Source organism: Emys orbicularis, chromosome 22 (assembly GCF_028017835.1).
Source record: "Emys orbicularis isolate rEmyOrb1 chromosome 22, rEmyOrb1.hap1, whole genome shotgun sequence".
NCBI classification, from domain to species: domain Eukaryota; kingdom Metazoa; phylum Chordata; order Testudines; family Emydidae; genus Emys; species Emys orbicularis.
The window spans coordinates 16,058,805-16,077,068 of record NC_088704.1 but is presented as its reverse complement, the minus strand read 5'-3'; the positions used below and the strand labels follow the sequence as shown (position 1 = coordinate 16,077,068).

The following is an 18,264-nucleotide window of genomic DNA, read 5'->3' as shown; positions in this document are numbered from 1 at the left end:
CACAGACTTCCTGGGTGACCTTGGGCAAGTCACTAAGGCTATATCTGCACTGCAAAGGGAAAAACATAGCGCTGAGTCTTCAAGCCTGTGTCAACCAACTCAGGCTGCGTGGCTAAAACCAGCAGTGTAGCCGTTCCCGCGTGGGTCAAAACCTGCTCAGGGTTTTTAGCCCCACATGGTGAGCCCAAGTCAATTGACCCGGGCTCTGAGACTTGCTGCTGCGGGTTTTTCTTTGCAGTGTAGATGTCCCCTCAGTGTCTCGGCCCCCGATCTCTAAAATAGGGATATCAGTACCCATGCATACGCACACCTTCCAGGGATTTTAGCAGAATTTGAGGGTGCTCAGCACCTGTCAGAATTGGGCCCAATTATGTAATGTGACAGGACTGTGATAGGGACAGGCATAATGTGCCGGGAGGAGAGTTCACACAGTCACATGCTACATCACATGGCCGGTGTTGTCACTGAATATTAGGTTTACACTGTAAGTTGTCTGAATCATCTGGCTCCTCACAGCACTCCAAGGGAGATTTCTGGTAGCTGTTGGGAGAGGTGCTCTCTCCTGAAGCCTGACAGAACTGACATGCTTGAGATCAGCGCCTGGCCTTCTATTTGATTTATTTCCTTTGTGGGGAGGGAGTCTCCGATCTCTGTTCCATTTGGATTACCCGGCGGGATGTCGGCCGACTTGTAGCAGTGTCAGATGGGGACTGCGTTCACCTGTAGAAGGTACTGTTCGTTTATTTCTCCTGGAAGAATGGTGAATGTGGAGAAGTGCTGAGTTTGCTCTGCTAGTTGTATTTCCTCTGAGAGAGAGAGAGATGGGCTGAATCACAACATCACATGACCTCTCAAGGTCCCTTCTAGCCCAATGTTTCTGTGACTCTATGATCAGAGCGAAACTCCCTTCCCAAACTCGGTGGAAGTTTGGATCTGGATCCAAATTTTATGACTTTGCCCTATCAATCATTTTTTATTTGTCCTTCCTGTTGTTAGCAATGTGTCCCTGGGCGGCTGTTCATCCGTTTAAAACAACAAGAGCCTTTAGAGAATAGATTTTGTTGCCTGATCTACTGAGGCCCTGGGGGTTTTCTCCTGGTTCCTTTTGGATTGTATGCGTAACGTCCTTTGCTGTTTTAAAGCCACATGAATCGGTGCTTCACCGGCACATCCTTCCTCCACAGACCTTATACTTGGCACATGCCCATGGCTGGAATTTTTAAAAAGCCGAGCGTTAATACTTCATTCTGTACACAGCAAACCCACAAGCGTGAGAGGGTTCATGCAATGGACTCTGGATTGCATGCGTTGGGACACAAAATTGCAGTGAGGTTTACCACATTTCCAGGTGCTTGTTGAAGGGAATGGCTGCCCAGTTGTGGACAGGCTATCCCAGCAAGTTGCTCTCCATGGGAAGGTTTCTGCCTTACTGCTCTTGCAGTTGGAGTTTTGCCTAAGAGAAAAGTGGATTTATCCCAAAGGTCTTGAGCTGGAAATGTCTTTTGCCAATGGGCTGGGCTGATGTCATTGGAATGTGTCCCACAGTTGGGGGAAGCTAGAATCCTACTGGCCTCTTACTGTCACCAGCACCCAAGAACTGGAAAGAAAACAGACCCAATGGATCTCTCCTCCAGACACAGCCAAGGCACTAAGGGTAACACTCAGAGGTGTGTGAGAGTGAGTAGAATGAGATGGTAACAGGACCAAGATATGCCCACATTGGGCTAAAGGCTTGCTGGGGTTTAGAAGACGCAAGCCAACGTGTGGGTGTTCTTGAGAAATCATTACCGCCTCAGGTCTAGTTTCACAAGGGCTCTACGCCGGAACAGTGAATGCTAGTTGCTAGTGGGCGGTGCGCCCGTTTACCCCAGCCATGTCATTCATGCTGGTGTAACTTAACAGTTGCTCCCGATTTACATGGGTGTAAATGAGATCAGAATAAGACCCCGCGGGTGGTGGCTTTGCTGTACATTGCCCTGGCACAAGACAGCCCAGCGACTTGCCAGTGACACGTATGGGGGGTTGGCAGCAATTTCCTCCTCCCCCCCCTCCAATATTTTTCATCAGCCCAGGAGCAAAACCCATCCCAGATAATGTAGGATCCTCAGAATGGAATTCTCCCAAAATGTGGATCCTCCGCTTATACGACAGCCTCTGCGCAAGAAACCCCAGACTGGGTGGTGTGAACTTCCACCTCTCTCTTCTGCCTTTTGGAGTTCTTCTGGCCTTTGCCTTTCAAGGACTGTTCGGTTTCTCTGCCCATCATCCGTGTTTAGGCAACCAGCTGATTTCCCCTTTTTGCTCTTCTGATTACAGGGCGACCATAGATGAAGTGGAAACAGATGTGGTGGAGATAGAAGCAAAGCTTGACAAGGTAAGATGGGGAAGCTGAGGGAGTGGCTTTGGGGGAGATGGCTGGGGTGAGTCTTTGGTTTAGGAACGTGGCCCTGCCAGCCTGTTCTGGGCACAGGGCCCCTGCTCAGGAAATCATTGGTTGATATGCTGGTTTAGTGTGTATGATCATGTCTTCCTGTACTGCCTGGCCCCAGACACTGCTGCTCAGCCATAGACGAGTGAGTTGGTTGCTCCTTTTAGCACAAGTAGCTGGGGCTTGTTTCTGAAGAGCGGTCAGGAGAGTTCCACTTCTTTGTGCCTCTGTTTCCCCTTCCACTCTGTCTTTGGCTTGTCAACTTGGGCGGTAAAGCTCCGTGGGGCAGGGGCGTTTCTCACTAGGTGTCTGCACAGCAACTAACACAACGTGGCTGTAGCCTCAGTTAAGACCTCTAGGCACCACAGTACAGTAATAGAAATAAAGGGGCAGTGGTCACTCTGTGATTGTGATGTCTGTAGGTATACAGCCTGGGTTGGTTTCAATAGCGCTCAGTATCTCAGAGCTGGGGTTCACAGAGGGGAGGGTGTATGTGGAATTCAACTGGGAACGGTTTTAACAATATCGTGTCGAATCTGTTTCTATTGTGATAAGGTCTTAAAAACCATTTCCTATCGTAACAAGCACCTTAAATAGTTCTCCTTTGGGGAGGATGTCTAGCCCATTGGTTAGATGAGGGTCAGGACTCCTGGGTTCTACTCCAGTCTCTGCCAGAGTATCCCTGTGCAACTATAGCTTCGCTGCTCCACCTTTCCTCGAGCAGCAAAATAAAGATAACACCTACCACACAGCGACTTTCTGAAGCTTAATTAATGTTTTTAAAGTGCTTTGAAGTTCTTGGATGAAAGGTGCTATAGACATGCAAACTATTATTATACTATAATGAAAATTGAGTGTGTGTACACCACTGGCCTCTGCCGGATAGAATTAGAACTGAATTGAAGCCAGACTTCCTGAGTCCCAGGATGGTATCTTAGCCCTGGTCTACACTGGGGGTGGGGGGGTGGGGAGGGGAATCGATCTAAGTGAATAACGTAGCTGAAGTCGACATACTTAGATCGACTTACTGTAGGGTGACCAGACAGCAAATGTGAAAAATTGGGACGGGGTGGCGGGTAATAGGAGCCTATATAAGAAAAAGACTCAGAAATTGGGACGTCTGGTCACCCTAACTTACCATGGTGTCTTCACCGCGGTGAGTCAACTGCTGCCGCTCCCCTGTCGACTCTGCTTGCGCCTCTCGTGGCGCTGGAGTACAGGAGTCGACGGGAGAGGTCTCGGGGAGCTATTGATCCTGTCTAGACTAGACATGATCAATCGATCCCCGCTGGATTGATCGCTGCCCACCGATCCGGCGGGTAGTGTAGACGAACCCTTAATCATAAGACTATCTTTCCCCATTGGAAGTGTGAACCTGAAACTTGCTACCTTACCGATTTTCATCTCTCCTATTGTGTGCACATGCTTGTCCGCTATTGGAAGGTTGTGAACGAGTGCCAGGCTTAACAGGGCTGATCTGTTTAGTGTAGGGTTTCTCCTGAGGGCTGGGCAGTGCCCATTGACTGTTTTTTTCTGTATGTTTTTCTGGGTGCTGGGACTCTAATTTTAGACAACATAGCATTGAATCAAGTGCTAAACAAACAAAAAACATACATTCAAAATACAAAACATTCCAAGGATGTTGCAAAAAGATGTAGAAAAAGCAACAAGGCAGGTCAAATTTCCTGTTTTTTGATATCGATTGTGCCCTTTTCAAGTTTCCAAATATCCATCTGGTTGTGCTACTGCATGATTTGATGAGGTCTCTATCAGCAGCTACGGAGGCAAAAGCCTCCATCAGCAAGAAAAGTTTGTAATAGCCAGGAGTTTTAGAGTGGGGGTGGTTGGGAAAAGAGTTGAAACAGTCTTGGATCCAAGTCAAGAGACGTACTGACAGAAAGTCATGTTGTGCCCCTCCAAATGTCGGAAACATCTGCCCAGTTGTTTCTGAACTGAGCAGACAGGTGGAGGAACCAGCGATGCTGCTAGAGTTTAGCAGGGAAATTGTGTGTTGCTAGAAGGGGAGAGTCCTTTACTTGCATCTGAAGAAGTGAGGTTCTTACCCACGAAAGCTTATGCTCCCAATACTTCTGTTAGTCTTAAAGGTGCCACAGGATCCTCTGTTGCTTTTTAGAAGGAGAGAGAACGTCTGCATCAGACTAAGAGATTGTCTTTGTTGAAGCCACAGGCCCCAAGAAATGGGTGGCCTGGGGGAAACAAATAGGTGGTGTTAGCTGAGTTCCTAGTGGGCAGGTGCCTGCAGAAGATAACTAGCCTCCTTATTAGAAGTTGAAAAGAACCCTGAACTCTCTGTTGGCCCTTAGAGCTGGTCCCTTGGAGGTAGGACTGGGGCACTTTAACTGTACAGTATCAGGGAAGCTTGTTCTGATGATTTTGTTAGTGCCATTATTGTGGCTAAAGGCCATTGGTTTCTAGGCCTGTCAATCTGGAATCCTTCATAGGATATCAGGGTTGGAAGGGACCTCAGGAGGTTCTGGTCCAACAGGACCAATCCCCAGACAGATTTTTGCCCCAAATCCCTAAATGGCCTACCTCAAGGATTGAACTCACAACCCTATGTTTAGCAGGCCAATGCTCAAACCACTGAGCTATCCCTCCCCGAGTTGTTAGCTCTAGAATTCTATAAACAATTATTCAGGACTCACAATTTCATTGCATAGAGGAATGCCCCATAAATACATTTCCAATAGACTTAACAAGAGAGCTAATTAGGTAGAGCACCTTTGGGCAGGGACTGTCTTAAAGCTACGGACTCATGTAATTTGGGCCCTCTCAAGTTGGTAGCAATGGGCTGATCTTGAAGCTTCTTCCATTTTGAATGACAGATCTCATGAGATCGGTTTCGTTTTCACATTGTTTCCACCGGCTTGCACCAAAATCTCCTGGCATGGCTGATCATGTGAAATTGTGGCTGTGTCAGAATCAGAAATAGGGCCACGCAGCCTGGAACCGAAACAAGTAAAGGTGAGTTTGGAGCCAGGAATTTGAAGCTGAAGGCCGCCGTTGAAATTCAAAGCAGTTATGCTTTGAGGGTTCATTCTGGGCAAAATTCTGTTAGTTTTGCTCAGATTAAATAGGAATGTTTGTATGGCCCTTATCACCATAGTGTTTGAGTGTTTCACTGTCCTTAGTGGATTTATTGTCAACTTATCTGTATAGAACAGTGGCACAGGCAAATTAAGCAACTTTGCCCAAGGTAACACCAGAAATCTATGTCTGAACTAGGAGCTAACCCCAGTTCTTCTCAGCCCTTGTCCAGTGCTCTATCCACTAGGTAATCCTTCCTCCTTGGGAATACTAGTGGAATAAAGTGCTATTCAGTGCAAGTAAGGGTGTCAGGATCTGTCTCATAAGACTCAACTCTCTGCCCTTCCTGTGATTTGGTGGGTTTCTCAGTCTTTAATTGCTTTCTACAGTTAGAGGTAGAAACAGCTGTTTCTAAACTGTGCAAATACGGCTGCTGCCTTCACTCTGACCTCAAGTTTGCCTCCAGCTGTTGCAGACTGCTTTCCTACCAATGGTGCCCAAGCCTTCTAATATTTCAGGAGTCTTTCTGAAGCTAGGGAACATGATTTCAGAGTGCTCTCGTGCTGAATGGCCCTCAGCTACTAGGAACACAGCCTTGGCCGTGTGTGTGAGGAGGTATTTTAAAAACCGCCACGTTGCAGAATAAGCTGGATTTCCTTTCCAAAGGATCTGTCCAAAGCCCCTGGTGTCCGTCTGGGCTCCAGATGCTACAGGAGCTACATCGGTTTGTTTTCTTTCTTTGGGGTGGGATGGAATAGCACAAATGTTCCTCTAGCACCCGGTTCTGTTCTGCCAGATTATGTGAACAAGAGAGAAAGGAGGCGTGTGAGAATTGTGTTCAGATAATACTCTGCTAACACAGCTGGAGGCCATCGACTCACCCCATGGGCTGGTCACATTTATCAAAAATGGCTTTACAGTCATTAAAATGGATGATTTTGGTTTCTCCCCCCAGTGAAAAATTGCTAGAAAAAACTCAGTTTCCAAAAATGTTTGGTTGTCAAAAACCAACATTTTTCATTTTGTCAAAAAAATAAATGAAACATTCAGTGACAAGTTTTGAACAAAAACATTTTTTGTTTGTTTCTTTTGGAGTGTGTGGATAAGACAGTATTTTTTTAAACCAGCCTTAACTGTGGGTGGTGTGGTGGTTCCCTCGGGCAGGGGTTTTATAGTGATCAAGAAGAGAGATTTTTGAGTCCTTGCTCTCCCCCATCCTTTCTAAAAGGAGAAATTAGATAACCAAGGGATTGTGAGTTCTGACTCACTGCAATCAGTGGACGGACTGTTTCTAGGGCCGCTCAGGAGCTCACATGTGTGTATCTGGAAGTCTCTTGTTTCTGAACACTTTCCATGCAGTTGTGACTAAATTAGTGATCACAGTCCATTAATGGACCCTGAGAGGGCTGCGGTGGGAAGCGGCCTCGCCAAGCTCTAGAGCGTTACAAGAGTTGCTGTGCACCCATCTTTAAAACAAAGGAGTTGGTCTTACTCCGCTGTCAGACTGGTGGCAGCTTGGACTAACTTCAGTGGTGTGGTAACAGTCTGTAATGTCAGTAAGAGGAGAATCAGACGCCCTGTGTGTAGTACTGTTGCTAACACATCCCTCACTAGAGCTAGGACCTTCCACATCCACTGAGTGAAAACAACTGTGCTGTCTAGCACCACGAGCCGCTCAGTGAGGAATACCATCATTCCCTTCAGATCTCTAGTCCTCAGAGGTACTATTTCCCTGGGCTGCAGGACCAACTGAGACAGTGTTTAACAGTTAGCTAGAGTCCCTCTGATTTTACAGGGATCTGGTCATTGGCCCTACGCATATTACACAGCTTAAAAAAATACAAAGCCCTCGGATCCATTATATCAGATAAATGTTTGTCAGGCTGCTAAATGTCACAGCCTCTGCCCTTGCTTTCCTTTTCCCCACACCCAACCCCCCGCCTGGCCAGGAAAATCCAGAGAGAACATATGGAGCGAATCGTCCACAAAACAACTCTCAAACCTGCAGTTGAGTTCAGAAATCTCCACTGAATAGTTTTAACAAATCATTTTGAGCACACAAGTGGGCTGCAAACCATTCACTTCAGCTACTCATTCCCTCCTTCCCCACTGCCAGCCCCACCCCAGGCCAGTGTGAAGGTGCGTTTCACCGCTCCACAATTAGGCACGCAGTTGTGCCTACCAAGGACAGTCTTCCCCAGGCTGATAGTTTGATCTGGCCAGACCAAAAATCCTCTCCTTCCAGAGCAACGAAAGTGCAAACTCCTTTCATCCTCCTTGGGCACAACCCTCTGCTAGGGTCTGTGCAGTCATTAAATCCACCCCCCTTGGTTGCAGAGGGCTTCCTCCCCCCTTCAACCAGGGGTCAAGACCTCACTGGGCTACAACTTCCCATTCAATGCTTCCCCTCAGCTGCAGGGTTTCCATATCACCTCTCTAGGTAGCATCATACTGGGGCCTTCCGTTAGGTAAGCTCCAGCCTTCGCATGCTAATACTTGGAGCAGCTTTCCTGCTGCCCAGGGCCATGTCCTCCAAAGCCTGCTTCCCACGAGGCCTTCCTCTGGCCTCTTGAGCCAAGCACCTGTCTGCAGGGAACGCTCCCCACCTTAGCTCAGGCCCCAGCACATCACCATCCTCGCCCAGGACTCTAACTGGCAGCAAGCTTTTCTCTCCGGCTCCCTCCTTCCCGGCAGGTCTTGCTGTAGCTTGCAATCAGCTGATCTGGGAGGCAAACCAGGCATAGGTGAGAGCTGTGGCCTGAGCCCCTGTGATAGCTGGCATACGGCCATCCAGCGATTTGGCCACGCCCTCACCTGGGGGCTGCCCCATGGCCACCACCCGAGCAGAGAGGAGACTGGGAGGGGATGCTCCCTCCCTTCCTGACAGTGGTGTTAGCAGCAACAGGATTCTCCTTCCCCTCCTGGGCAGCAGCAGTGTGGCCCCAACATGGTGCCTTGATTCCCCCCCCCCCCCCGTGGGGCCCCAGGTGGCTCTATTCGCTGCTGCTCCTGCCGGCAGACATCATTGCTTTACACCCAGGCCACGTTCCCAAGCTTTTCTTTGCCATCACGAGAGCTAGAAATGTCAGGGCCAGATCCTCAGCTGTTGCACATCCACTGAAGATAATGGTGCGACACCTATTTACCCCAGCTCAGGCTTTGGCCTCTAACTGTTTTCTTAAATGGCAGCAGGGGGAGGGTTGACCTCACTTCCTGATTCTGTCCTGTGTGGATTCTTTCGGTTTGGATTCACATGTTCAGACTAATAATCCTCTGGGATCATGGCATTTCACAACTGGTGGCTGTCTGTCGGCAACCCATACTGGGAGAGAGAGTGTCTGTCGCCCGCTAGTGGCCGATCAGTAAACTAGAGCAGGGGTCCCCAATGCGGTGCCCGCGGGCGCCATGGCGCCCACCGGGGCGTCTAAGTGCACCCACGCACTGGCCGGCGGACGAGCATCTGCCGAAATGGATGACGAATTTCGGCGGATGCTCGTCCGCCGCCAAGGTCCTCCGTGGCTCGTTGTCTGGTGCCCGCCAGACAAAAAAGGTTGGGGACCACTGAACGAGAGTAATGCAGTAATGAAGTTACTAAGCTAGGCCAACAAGTAGCAATGCAGGGTTTTAACTCTGAAGGTTATGAGTTCAAACCATGGCATTAGCCCCGCAGATCAGACTGAACCTAACTCGGTGAATTTTATTTGCAAGTCAGGTTTCTTTTCAAAACTCTTTGGCCAGCCCTATAGGACATTCCCCACTCACGTCTCTTCCTCTCTCTGCAGCTGGTGAAGCTATGCAGTGGGATGATTGAGGCTGGGAAAGCCTACATCACCACCAACAAGCACTTCGTCAGCGGGGTCCGAGACCTGTCGCAGCAATGCAAGAAGGACGAAATGATTTCGGTGAGTTGCCTTGGGGGGAGGGGGAGCGAGCATCAGAAAGGGTTAAACTTCCCAACAAGAGACTGGGGCATTATGTATGGGAGGAGGACTGCTGGGGATTCTCTCTAAACTGAGCAAATAAAAATGTTTCCCAGGAGTAGGCAGACGCCCGTGATGCTAGGTGTGTGCTTTGCAATATGCAGTGTTGCACTGGGTTTCTACATGGTGCTTCTTTTGACTTCCTATCGGAGGTCCTTTACGCTAGTATCTTTTACTTATATATGTACATCTCTATAGAGAGGCAAGTGAGGGGACCAGGAATCAGGACTTTGGGCTCCCTGCCCAGTTTTGCCACTGCCTCAGCGGACAAGAAAGACACATGATCTCTGCGTGACTCAGTTTACCCTCCTGTGACATGGGTTCAGTTTACCTGTCTCACTAAAGGAAGGGTGGAGAGCAGATGGTTGTGAGGCATAATATCTGCAATGCACACTGAGATCTTTGCAGCCACGTGCTGCTATTATCAGCTGTGGCAGGGAGGGGCAGTGATATCCAGTGAACGCCATCAAAGGCAAGGAAATCCTGCCAACTCTCATTCCAGCTGGGGTCAGAATTTTAACAGAAATCTCCCCGGGATCCCTGAGAGTCTGTCCAGCGCATTGGTGGATCTTTACATGTAAGCTGTGCTATAGACGTGCAGAATATTGATCCCTTTGGGTGAAATTTGTCCCCGTAGAGAGGATCAGCCCGAGGCCTATTCATCATTGAAGTCTCACATAGAGACAGATTTCACCTCGGTGTCTGAAAGAATCCCCAGATAATGCAACGTTGCAAAGGTTGAAGAATAGGATCCTTGTTTGCAAGAGGCACTATGGTTTTAAGAAGCCAGAATGCAAACAGGATCCTTGGAATCTAGGTCAGTGAGCATTGGTGATTTGGGAAACGTGGATAACCATCGTGCAAGAGAAACAGCCCGGCGGTGCTGGTTTCAGTACTAAACCGGAAAGGACGGGCGGCCTCTGGCTTCAGTGCCAGCCATTTATTTCAATGCACAGTTGCCAGCTGACAGAGCGAGCTCCTCAGTGGCTTAAAGAGTATCCTTCCCCCTCCTGCCAGTGCTGGAGGAAGGTCAGCTGCCCCCATTCATTGCCTGTCCTCTTCTCCTTTCACAGGAGTGCCTCGACAAATTTGGAGACAGCCTGCAGGAAATGATTAACTATCACATGGTAAGGTGCCACCTCCCTCTTGTTTTGTTTGTGTGCTGGCGGCCAGCCCTTAATAGTCTCGCCTCCCTCTCTAGATGCTCCTTAATGATCTGTTGGTTTTGGATCAGGCAGCAGTCGTATGGCACTGGCCAAAGGCTGCGTCTATGAAGGAATCCTCTTAAGAATCCCTTTCCCTGGACACTAGGCAGCAATTACAAAAGTGAAGGGGTGTGGGATTGGGGGGATGTTGTACAAGGTTCTTCCCTCTTTAATGAGTCAAGTTCTGCCTCAGTTGCTCTGGTGCAACATCTAGTAGTTGTGTACTTTGTGCAGTGATCAGTGGGGTTGCATGGGTGCATTAATCAATGGGTTTGTACTGGTCTGCATGGGTGCATTGCACCAGTTTGCACATGTGCATTGATCAGGGAGGTTGCACCAGGTTACACATGTCCATTGGTCTGTGGTAGTGCACTAGATGCATTGGTCAGTGCGGTGGCATGAGTGCGTAGATCCATGGTGGTGCAGTGGGTGCACTGATCCATAGGGTGCATGAGTGGCATTGGTTAATGGGGCTGCATGAGTGTAGCTGAAGGTGGGATTTGCCCCGCTGTCTTTAACCAAACATGCAGGACACTGGATGGGAATGTGGGGCAATGCTCTGCCCAGCAAGGTGAAGATGAGACTTTCAGCACCCTTACGGGTACCACGTGTGCAGGGTTGCTATCCCCACTCTCTTCTGTTGGAAGGGTAAGGCCCCAAAGGAGGATGCACTCTCTGAAGAATGTGCTGCATGTTGCCCATCCCAGGCACCAAAGGAATCTTCTCTGCATCTAAAAGTTAGGCAGAGAGAGATACACAATCAGAGGACAGTTCAAAGCAGCTGCGACTTTCTGGTGTCTGGGCCAACTGGAAAGAAAGCCATAGACTTTGCAGTCAGCCGCAGGTTGGGGAGGGGAGGGGAGAGGACAGGGCATCTCTCCTCTTTACTTGCACTGTGGACTCACGGCAGCCAAAGTGTCAGGGACATGCAACCAGTGTCAGAGGGAGAGGAGTTAGAATGCTCATCCCCCAAATGGAAAAAGCAAACCCACACTGTGGATGATTCATTCTTCTTTGGTGATTATGGTGGGAGCTGTGTGTGAGGCCAGGGCAGGACTAGATGGGGTCCTGAGGAACTCCAATACTCAGCACGTTCACCGTGAATGCCTCACTTGCATAGCCTGCATGTATTCCAGACTGGGGGGCAGAGGGAGGCCAGGATCCTCTTGGAAGCCACTCAGCATTGATCTCTGCCCTACCAGCAGGAGTGGCTTGAAGGTCACCTTGCTGCTCCTGCTTTGGAGTTTTGCATTGGCTTGATACGTCCGTGTGAAGCCAGAACCCAAAGCAATATTCCAGGGGGTGTGAGCCACAGGTGGATTGGAACCAAAGGACCCGTTGGAGTGAGCAATCCACTGTGAACACAGTCTTCTGGGTTGTGTGCAGCTTCGGGGTTAAGGACAAACTGGAGTATATTAATGCCACAATAGATTAAAGGAAGAAAGTGGCCAGATAAAGGCTGATTCTGGACTTCAATGCGTCTCGAAACCAGAGCACCTGGGGTGGGAGAATCTGTCCTGTGAACGCCCAGGCACAAGATTTATGAGCCTTGCAGAGGAGAAAGGTGGTTCTCACTCTGTGGCCCTGAGCCAGCCATGCAGTATGTGACTCAGTAGGAGACGAGAGCGCTTCAGACCAAAGGAGACTTCAGGGTGTCGGTGCTGGAGTGACCCAGTTTTATCCCCCATTGTCCCTGTCACTGTGCATGAGGGATGACGCGTGCTTTTGGGACACAAGCTGATTGTATGCGATTGGAGGCAAAGCGGCAGCGAGTCCATTTCGTTATCTGGGAAGCAGGTAGGGAGATCACGTTTCCGAATGGGAAATGACACAGGGGAAGAGGTAAAAATACACCCAGGCTTTCTGGGCGCGTTAGCGTCTGAGAGCAAAGTCGACCAGTGATATAGAAACCCAACAGCAGGAGGACTGTACCAAACCTGAGTGTGTGTCAGAGAAGGGTGTGCGTGTGGGAGAGATAGGGCTGTAAGCCCAGTCTACACTAGGAGTGCTTTGCTGGTATAGCTAGACCGGTATACTGTACCGGCAAAGCGCTCCTAGTGTAGACACAGCTTTACCCGCAAAGCTTTTGCTGGTATAGTTCATTCCATCCCCACCCCTGTGTGAAAGAAGCAATACTGGTAAAAGCAAAGCGTTGCTAGTAGAACTGTGTCCACACTAGGGGCTTCTGGTGGTACAGCTCTGTCCGTTGGAAATCACACCTCTTCACGCCCCTGATCCATGTAGATATGCCTGCAAAACTCTGACGTGTAGACCAGGGCGGTCTACACGCAGGGGGGTGGTGGTGGTGGTGAGGGAGAGAACGAATGAAGGCATGAGAAGAGAAGACAGAGCCCTATATCCCCAGCCTTAGCTCTGTCTGCCAGAGGTTGCGACATGCTATTAATGTTTAACGACATGCAGTTTGCTGAACTGGAAGTGCCGAATGTGCCAATTAAACCACCGTTGCTACCGTGGAGGATGTGGCGAGAGAGGGGAAGTCCAGAGCTGGCTGCAAGTGCAGTATTTATCCCAGCAGACTGACGGCATGGGCTAAGCTCCTATTTGGTACGCATGGGCCAGGCCGTGGGTCTCTCACTCTCCTTTTGCCCCTCACACCAACCCTTGGGCCTAGTTTTTCCCTCGGGTCCCCACTGATTTCACTGAGTGTTACCCTCCCCCACCACACACACATTGATGGTAGAATCCTTGTGGTGGAGTATGGCTAGACCCTGGGTGAGGACTTATCTCCAACCCCTCCCTGCTGTAATGGGCTCATACCAGCCTGGTGGATCTTGTGGCCAGCAGAGCTTTGCAAGCTGTCTTCCGCCCAGCGGCTGTGTTGCAAGAGTCAGCAAACTCTGGGACACAGCAGCCCTCCTCCTGGTTGCCGCCCTGTCCTGTGACAAACTCTTCCTTTTAAATTTACTTCTCCCAAGCAGACTGGGTTCTGCAGCTGTGCTTATTTAGTACCAGCTGAGCCCTGAAGAGCTTGCTAGCCTTTTCCTGAGTGGGATGGGGGTATGTCCCATCACACCCCACCTTTTCCAAAAGTGACTCTTCTGGGAACACCAATAAGCAGTGACAACGTTCCCAGAGCCAAAACCATAGTGGCGCTGCCAATGGTATAACCCCTCCTGCCCTCATCCCGTTCCATCCTGTCCTGTCAGGAGAGTTCCCCACTGTTCATAAGTACCCAATTTTAAAGAGATGGCATCTCATTTTTTGCTAGCTGTATGCCCAAAGCAAGACATATGCTGGAAGACTCGCTCCTAAGTGGTTTTGGGTGCAATCGCTCATCCCCAGGAAATGTCTTTGGAGTGACTGTAACATCCTTGAGCCAGCTATGATGCCTGTGCCATTAGCCAAGTTATTTTTAGTGGTTCTTCTGCTGTCTCCTCTCTTGTGTATGTGTGTGTGAACATCTTAGCTCATCCAGGCGCAAAGATGTCAGCTACGAAGCAGTGACCAGTGCTTAGTCCAGGCATGTGTCCAGTACAGTATGTACGACTGGAACAAATTAGAAAGAAGGAAGAATGCCCTAAAATTCAGTTGGAGGAAGCTAAAGTCACTTGTTCTTTAACTTTATTGCTGGAGCATTGGCCTGGGAAACATCCCTGCTTCTAGTCCTGCTAGGACCATTCCCTGCAAAATCCATGTATGAGATGCATTGTTGAATGGAAAAAACTAATGTGCTAAAGCATCCCCAACTTTTACACGAGACACAAGCAGGAAAAGAGAATAGTTTATCTGAAGCAAAATCCACTGCAAAGAAAGGATGATCTTGTGGTTAAAGCAGTAAGCAAGGACTCGGCAGCCCTGGTAGTACCCCCCATCCACCACCACCTAATCTCTTTGTGCCTCAGTTTCCATATCCATAAAATGGAATTAATAATACTTTCCTACCTCAGAGTGAGTGTTGTGCAGATAATTACATTAGTGATTGTAAGGAACTCAGATAAAGGCCACAGCAACATTTTAATTAGGTACCTTTTGCCCTAGTAAGGGTGAAAGGCGGGGGAGGGGGAAGTAGAGGGGTGAGGGCAAGGACAATAGGTTTAGTACTGAAATGAAAAATGCTAGGAGCTAAACATCAGTTATGTCAGTGCAAGCATGCTGACTTCAGTGGGATTGCACTAGTTCATTTGAAAACAGAAATGGGCCCTGGGCTACTAGCGGAAATTCAAGAGAGACACAGTGTGAGAAAACAAGATTGTGCCATGGAAAAATCCCACTCTGGAGGAATTCCAAATACTCTACCACAGTCAACAGACTGCTTAGCAGAGCACTAGAAAATACAGTGCCGAGGGGAGTCTTGTATTGGCTAAAGGAACTCATTAGCTGGGACATGACATGCTCAGGGTGGAACTGATCCCCATGGTTGGGGTCAGGAAGGAATTTTCTCCCGGGTCAGATTGGAGGTCAATTGCCAGGATCCAGGGCTGCCCAGAGGATTCAGGGGGCCTGGGGCAAAGCGGGGGAGCTGCGGCGTTTGTACTCACCCGGCGGCGGTCTGGGTCTTCGGCGGCGGGGGGCCCTTCAGTCGCTCCGCGTCTTCGGCAGCACTGAAGGGCCCCCCGCCGCCGAAATGCCGCTGAAGACCCGGAGAGACTGAAGGGCCCCCCACCGCTGAAATGCTGCCGAAGACCCGGACCGCCGCCGGGCCAGGGCTCGCGGGGCCCCTGTGGGGCCCGGGGCCTGGGGCAAATTGCCCCCCCCCCCCCCGGGCGGCCCTGCCAGGATCATCTGGGTTTATCTCACTCACTCAATTCCTTGCCATTGCATGGAGCCTCCGGCATTGACACCCCTGTTCTCTGCCGATGACACATAATAGTTTTGTCTCCGAAGGGCTGTAATGCTTTGGTCTGATTCTGGTTGTTAGCTCTGGTGTGCGGGTGCTGGGTGGTGGTGGTGGTTTCCATTTCTAATTTTTTGCGAATCTGTGATTTGATTTGCAAGTGGAGGCAGCAAGAGGCAAATGCTATTGTGCGTTTGCCCTGCTTGAGTCCAAATCTGCTTCTGCAGCGGGTATGTTGGGATCAGTAATGCTGTGCAGGCCGGCGGGAGGGGGGTCCCGTCATGGGTCCCGTCATGCCCTGACAACGTAGCGTGGCTCCTGGATGTGGTTAGTTTATTGAAATATATATTTTTATACCACGAAAGAAAAGAAGGAGAGACAAGGAGACATTGTGATGATAATGATGATGGTGAAGCAGAAGGTCAAGGTCCAAGATACCTTGAACTTCTCACTCTTCAATGGGGCTTGTTTGTTTTGGTTAATGTTACGGGGAACAGTGGTTACTCTCGGAAGCCCAGGGGAAGTGTTTCTGTCACATGCCAGTTATATGGCAGGGAGACTAATTTCACCGGCTGCTCTGGAAAAAATAGCCCTCCAGAATCTGAAACAATAGGCTTTCCAGGACATTCCTTTTGGTAGTGTACACTTAAAGGCTTGAAACACGGAGCTGGAATGCATTGTAGACCATACCACTGCTCCCACCAGTGCGGCAATGCTGACCTCTTGAGGCAGTTGGCATTGGTATTGTCCATGCGCCTCGACAGCTTGCAATTAGGCCAGGCTTCCCATTGTATCCGGCCTGTGGGGAGCTGTCTGAGCACGATCTCCTTCTTCACTGCGCTTCCCCTCTGCAAACACACTCCAGAAACAACCCAGGCAGGGTCCACAGCTCTCTCCTGTCTCTTTGTGATGTTCATTAGATCCCAACAGGGCTAATCCACTCGGAGAAGCTGCTCGGTAGTGGTAGCACTGATCCTGAGCCAGTTCGAGTTATTCCATCGTTGCCTCTATCATCTTTTGCAATGGTCGAGTGTGTTCTCACTCAGGGTGTGTGAAGCCATCCCAGCATGGGCTAGCCCCTAAATACATATCCAGGGTCCCATGTGGGCTTATGCAACCCAGGCTGCCTGCTGTGTTGCTGCAGCTTCACTGCTGTTGTTACTGCAGCTAGCTAGGTCAAAACCAGCTTGGGTATGTCTGCATATGCTGCAGTCACACCTCTGATTGCCATGTAGACCTGCCCTCACTGTCATGCTGGGAGCGTTTGGGTGGAGTTTTTCTGGATCAGCTCTCAACTGGTCTCTCCTGCTCCAGCGCCTGAACCTGGCTTGTGCAACTGAATTCAGATTCAGAACAAAGAAACTGGAAAAAATATGTTTGGAGTAATGACATGGAGGGGGAAGTGAAAAAAACCAACCCCCCATCAAACATGTCTTTATTATTACTCATAATAGGGCGTAAGAATAACATGGATCCTTCTCTCTTTGTCCCACCAGTGCTGCCCCATGAGCTGCCCAGTAGGGGGTGCTGGATCAGTGCCTCTTACTTACAGTGGTTCTCAAACTTTTGTACTGGTGACCCCTTTCACATAGCAAGCCTCTGAGTGCAACCCCCCTTATAAATTAAAACCACATTTTTATATATTTAAACACCATTATAAATGCTGGAGGCAAAGCAGGGTTTGGAGTGGTGGCTGGCAGCTCGAGACCCCCCATGTAATAACCTCACGACCCCCCCCCAGTTTGAGAACCCCTGCATTACAACCTCTTCCTTCGTCCCAAATGCGTCTCAGCTTAGTCTGCTCGCTGAGCCAAGGTACCAAGTATCAGAGGGGTAGCCGTGTTAGACTGTATCCACAAAACCAACGAGGAGTCCATGCATCTGAAGAAGTGGGTTTTTTACCCACGAAAGCTTATGCCCAAATAAATCTGTTAGTCTTTAAGGTGCCACCAGACTCCTCGTTGGTTTTGAGTCAAGGTAGTTGATCAGTGGCTGCTTTCCCTAAAGCTGAGACACTGAGCACCCCTTCTTTTCTCTGTTGCCAGCACCTGCCCCAAAATACACACAAGCTTAGAGCCATTAACAATCTGCCGGGCCATTAAATATGAGAAAACAACTTTTGCCTCTTTTTATAGAATCTGGTGAATGTAATTAAATGTGAGAGTAACAAGATCTGCCCGTAGCTAAAGGCGAGAAAGGCCTTTGCCAGTCCTGGATCAATAGTTCTCAGCTTCATGGGCGGCTGGACTGAGAGTAATGAGGCAATACGACGGCGTGTGGAATGATGGCAGTGCAGAAGCTCACGTATGTTTCCTGTGGCCATTAAACCACACTCTTGAACGGGAGACTGGTCCCCAGCAACTGCTGATTGGGAATCCCAGCTCCCTGCACGGCTGCGAAGGGCCATTGTTCTGCCCAGTGGAGTCACTTGTCTAATCAGAATACAGAGCTGCTGCAGGAGTAGCGTAATCCTCCCCATAGATGTCTAGAGCAGAGGCTGTCCTTTATGGCAACCCCTTCATGCGGACTGGCTGCCCAGAGTAAAGTGTGTTCGAGCTCTCAGCATCCCACTTTAACCAGCTAGTGAAAGGGAGAGTGTGATGGGACACCCCCCATGCTTCTGGTGGAAAGGCTAAGGAGCATTCCCACACACAGGCATCTGTAGCCTAAAGTGACTATCCCCTCACCCTAGCCGTGTCTCTCATGTGGTCTCTGGTGAAATTTTGTTCAGGCTTGAAGCTACAGGTCAGCCTTGCTAGCAATCCATTCCAGCCAGTCCCTTGGGTAGATACTTACTGCAAGGTTTGT

The 18,264-nt window shown here is 49.6% G+C and overlaps 1 protein-coding gene across 1 annotated transcript in view; it reads left to right on the top strand.

The window, feature by feature from the left end:
* The window catches only part of ACAP3 (ArfGAP with coiled-coil, ankyrin repeat and PH domains 3), a 161,284-nt gene that overhangs the window by 68,936 nt on the left and 74,084 nt on the right, over positions 1-18,264 (top strand). Inside the window, exons 2-4 of the mRNA XM_065421141.1 lie at positions 2,317-2,374; positions 9,259-9,378; positions 10,530-10,583. Of these exons, the coding sequence (XP_065277213.1) occupies positions 2,317-2,374; positions 9,259-9,378; positions 10,530-10,583 (232 nt within the window). The remainder of the gene's footprint in view (positions 1-2,316; positions 2,375-9,258; positions 9,379-10,529; positions 10,584-18,264) is intronic.